The sequence below is a fragment of the Aplysia californica genome, unplaced genomic scaffold (assembly GCF_000002075.1).
Source record: "Aplysia californica isolate F4 #8 unplaced genomic scaffold, AplCal3.0 scaffold00014, whole genome shotgun sequence".
NCBI classification, from domain to species: Eukaryota; Metazoa; Mollusca; class Gastropoda; order Aplysiida; family Aplysiidae; genus Aplysia; species Aplysia californica.
In genome coordinates this window covers 1847260-1852159 of record NW_004797284.1, presented here as the reverse complement: position 1 = coordinate 1852159, position 4900 = coordinate 1847260, and the positions used below count along the sequence as shown (strand labels likewise).

General features: G+C 44.6%; 1 protein-coding gene across 1 annotated transcript in view; it reads right to left on the bottom strand.

Moving 5' to 3' along the window:
* LOC101855538 (large proline-rich protein BAG6) overlaps window positions 1-4900 on the bottom strand; it is a gene marked incomplete in the record, with an annotated part of 36550 nt that overhangs the window by 13856 nt on the left and 17794 nt on the right. The window contains 4 exon segments of the mRNA XM_035970914.1: window positions 122-314; window positions 2577-2690; window positions 3868-4308; window positions 4851-4862. Coding sequence (XP_035826807.1) covers window positions 122-314; window positions 2577-2690; window positions 3868-4308; window positions 4851-4862 — 760 coding nt within the window.

Here is a 4900-nt window from a genome sequence, read left to right as displayed (position 1 = left end):
GGGAGAGGGAGAGAGAGACACAGAGAGACACACACACCCACCCAGTCAAAACAAAAGATATATAATTTTTTTTAAAAACTAAAAAAAACAACAACCCCCAAACAAAAGCACTTGACTGTACCTGGCTCTGACACCCTGCGGTGCGCTCGTGTTGTTGCTATTCGTGGCCCCGGCGGTCCGGCTGGTGTTGGTGGCTGCGTTGACCCCCGGGGTGGCGCTGGTGTTGGTCGCTGCGTTGCTGCGTGTGCCTGCGCTGGCGCCCACTCGCCACGGGGTCTGGTGCGAGGCGTCTGATCTCTCCTGAGCTGTATCTCCTGATTGGTCACAAGAGTAAGTGTAAGGGGGGGGGGTTCCAGTGTAAGATTGGTCAGAGTATTAGTTGTTTTTTTTAAAAGTAAGAATTTTACGGCACCTGCAACCCAAATAGGTCATATAAGGGTTGAAGATTTCAGTTTTAGTAAGAGTTTTACGGCATTTGCCACACAAATAGTTCAGTTTTAGTTTTAGTAAGGTTTTACGGCACTCGCAACTACATAAGGCCATATGACCGCCGAGGGATGGATGTCAAAAGAGAAGTCCAAACCAGGAATCAGGCTTACTCTGCAATTCACAAGAGAGTGACAAACATGCAAAAGAAGTAGAGGAAGCATGACGCTAGTAAGGATGAAGAAAGAGAAAGCAGCGTACAAATAAGGTCATACAAGTATTGGAGATTAGAGGTGTTACAAGAGAGTGACGCACAAAGAAAAGAAGGAGGAGAGACAAGGACGACAGACAGATGTTTGATGGGAAAGAAGGAGCACACAATGTACACCACAGCACCCACCAACCACCCACAGTTAACAGTTTTTACGTCGCCCGAACCTGCATAAAGTTAGACAGAGCACTTGTGTATATCTGTTCCAACGCCCTATCAATGCTATAATGTTATTTCCTTTTCGTTTGATTAGAGTAAGTTTTACGGTGCTTGCAACTACCTGAAGGTCATACAACTGACACACCGCGCTCCACCTAGCTATGAGACAAATACGAAATTTTTAAAAAACTTGTTAAATGTGAGTTTATGGCCCCATCGCCACAAATCAGATCGTTTACGAGGCGGGCTTCTATCTACACTGCCTGTCAGGGTCAACACGAGCTGAGAGGGATACAACATACAAGATCAGAAAGACCCGAGATACTCGATAAAAATCCTCTCCACATGAGGTGACAACTGTCATTTCAAAGCATAGATACAAAAAAAAACAACTACAAATAACATGAACATTTTTCTTGTCACACTTGACTCAATAAAGAAAACCTACATAAAGAATCCACATATATTGTCCCATGAAATTCATTAAGTTAGATAAATGTTTTTAATCAAACCAGTAACTAAGAGTTGGTTAGGTTAGAACAAAACAGTGTAAAGAAAGAAATGAACAAATTCCTCACAGTTTTCTTTGGGTTTCACAAAAAATGTTTTGATTAAAATCTGTTCCTTTCGGGGCTGCAGATCACAAAAATGTACCTCAAGAGAGTTATTAGCTTGGTAAATGCATCACACACACACATACACTGAGTAGCAAAGTCGTCATCTCTGTGCCTGGGATCAAAGCTTTGTTAGACAGCCTGGGTTCTCAGTCAAAATAATAATAACAATAGATTGCATTTCTATAGTGCTTCATCCCATACAAAAAAACAAACATTTCATACGAACAAGAAAACTAGTTCCACCACATAAGGAAGAACTTTTTCAGTCAAAAGACAAAAATCTTACCACAAAACTAGACGCAGATGGCATAATTTGATTATATGTAGGTCCCCTAGACGGACTGACACGAAGATGGAACGAGCATTTGTGCCTTCTACACTGCGAAAACTGACGGATTGCATAATAGGAATAACGCAACTCATTGGAAAGACTGGAGACAGTTTACAAAATCATACTTCTTCGTTCGGAGGCAGTTTATAAAATTATACTTCTTCAAGCTGACACCAGAAAACAGACAGTCTACAAAGTCATATTATTCATGCTGAAACCGGAATACAGTCAAAACTGTCTAAGATGGCCACCCACTGTCGAGGAAAAAATTGGTTGTCTTAGACAGGTGAAATTCTTTGTGAAAACAACTTTGGAGAGTGAGTGTGAACCCATACTTGCAATGCTAATCAGCTTTCAGCAAGTCAAAAGTAATTTTGCCCCCTAATGCGTCAGCTTTCAGTAAGTCAAAAGTAAATATGCATTCTAATGGGTCAGCTTTCAGAAAGTCAAAAGTAATTATGCGTTCTAATGTGTCAACATGTTAAAAGAAAACGGGGCGGTAATTATAACAAATGGTACGAAATGGAAAGAGTTAGGGAGAACAATATTGTGAGAAGAACTGCCAACGGACAGGCGAAGACCCACTCACTCCGCGGAGCGTCTGAACTAATGTGACCTTGGTGGGGGTCAGAACGGGAGGACTGGCGGGCACGGGTGGCGCGTGGCCCAAGTCTGACGCGGCTTGTCGCCCGGTAATTTCTGGAAGAGTCTAGCTCAGCCAGGACTAGGATGCGCAGCGGCTGATACAGAGGCAATGCCCTCTCCCTCTCACCGTCAAGGGGAAGGTCACTCATTCCTCGCTGCGTGGGGTCCGGTCCGCGACCACCGCCGCCTCCGCTCGCCTGATGGACCATGTCGACCCGTACTGGCTGGCCGGGCTGTACACCTGTTTGTAATGAGAGAGAGAGAGTGTGAGTGAGAGAGCGTGTGTGTGTGAGAGAGAGAGAGAGAGAGAGAGAGAGAGAGAGAGAGAGAGAGAGAGAGAGAGAGAGAGAGAGATAGAGAGAGAGAGAGAGTGTGTGTGTGTGTGAGAGAGGAGAGAGAGTGTGTGTGGGAGAGGAGAGAGAGTGTGTGCAAGAGAGGAGAGAGAGTGTGTGTGCGAGAGAGAGAGAGAGAGAGAGAGAGAGAGAGTGAGAGGAGAAGACTAGCTCAGCCTCAGTGTGTGTGTGTGTGTGTGTGTGTGTGAGAGGAGAGAGAGAGAAAAGTGAGACATAGAGAGAGAGAGAATGTGAGCATTGGAACACATGACACTGAGCAACGCAAATCGTGATTTCAAAATGTTTAGTTTTAGTAAGAGTTTTACAGCACTTGCACAATAAGGTCATACAAGTGCCGAAGATTAGAGGTGTCACAAGAGAGTAAAAAATATAAAAGAGGAGGAAAGATCAGGACGATAGATGTTTGATAGGAAAGAAGGAGCAAACCACACCAGACCACCCACCAACCACCCACTCAAAATGTTTGCGAGAAACGAAATAGGCAAAATGCCAAAAGAAAACCCCCCCCACAAAACACCAGCGTACAGTAATTCGCGACCTCAGTGCTTTCTTGTCCTATCTAGCGTACAGTAATTCGCGACCTCAGTGCTTTCTTGTCCTATCTAGCGTACAGTAATTCGCGACCTCAGTGCTTTCTTGTCCTATCTCCATTTTTAATAACAGCGAAAACAGTTCATAACAAAGAGTGAGTTTATGAAGAAGTCACATTTTCACTGTAAAAAAACCCCCAATAAATGGAGATAGGACAAGAAACCACTGAGGTCGGGAATTACTGCTCCACTGTACCATGGGTCTCAACTCAGAATTTCAAAAAAAAGGAGGAACTTTCCCCGTGATCGTGACAGAAGATCATTTTCACGAGACACCCATTATTGTTATTCTGTTTAACCCTACAATGCTGAAATAAAAACCATCAATTTGTCAAAGCAAGGTTATTTCATACCAATCTGAGGGTTTGGAGGATAATTTCAAGTAATAGACAAGTGGTAGCCGAGTGTAGCGGAGGAAATGGCGGAAGTGGAAATGCCCTAAATAGCGGAATATTGAGACCCGTGCTGTACTCACCATGAGAAGCCAACACAGAGCCCAGAATGTTCTGCAGCATGCCGGCTGGCATGGTGCGCAGATTGGGCAGTGGGCCCATGTGTACGTTGTGGGAGCCGCCCGGACCTAGACTGATGCTGGGGCCCTGGACGAAGGAAAATGACGCTGACGAGGAGGAGGAGGAGGAGGAGGAGGAAGAAGAGGAGGAGGAGGAAGAGAAGGTGTTTGTCCCAGGCTGCTGAGTGGTGGTGGTGTTGTTGTTGCTGACCGGAGCGTCGGGCGAGGGGCGAGGCCCACCACCACCACCACCGGGAGCTGTCGCTGGTCTCTGCGACCCAGGGGTGGAGGAGGAGGAGGAGGTGGAGGTGGCTGGGGTTGACGTGGCTGTAGCTCGCGCGGCCGTGGAAGTGGCTCCTTGTGGGGTCCTCACTGTCACATTGGTCATGCCAGGCTGGCCGTCTGCTACAAAAAAAATTAATCAAAAGAAATGCAACAAAACAGGCCATCTGATACAAGCATTTTTTTTTAAAATAAAAAAATAAAATAAAATAAAACTAATCAAAAGAAATGCAAGAAAAAACCCACCAATCCAATAAAATAAAATGTATAAAAAATAAAATAAAAAAGAAAACAATCCGCAAGTGTGCACATCAACAACCATCATCCACACATCCTTCCTTCCCCCTTTTTTTTGCTTTTAGTAAGAGTGTTATGGCACCTGCAACACAATAAGGTCATATAAGTGCCGAAGATTAGAGGTGTTACAAGAGAGTAACAAACACAAAAAAGTAAAAGGAGGGGAGATAAAGACGATAGATTTTTTTTATAGGAAAGAAGGAACAAACCACATCAAAACCCCCACCAACCACCAACAGAGAATTAAAAACCCCAACCTATGTGGACATTGTTAACCATCATGTACTGACCTATGTGGACATTGTTAACCACCACCATCATGTACTGACCTGTGTGGACATTGTTAACCACCACCATCATGTACTGACCTGTGTGGACATTGTTAACCACCACCATCATGTACTGACCTGTGTGGACA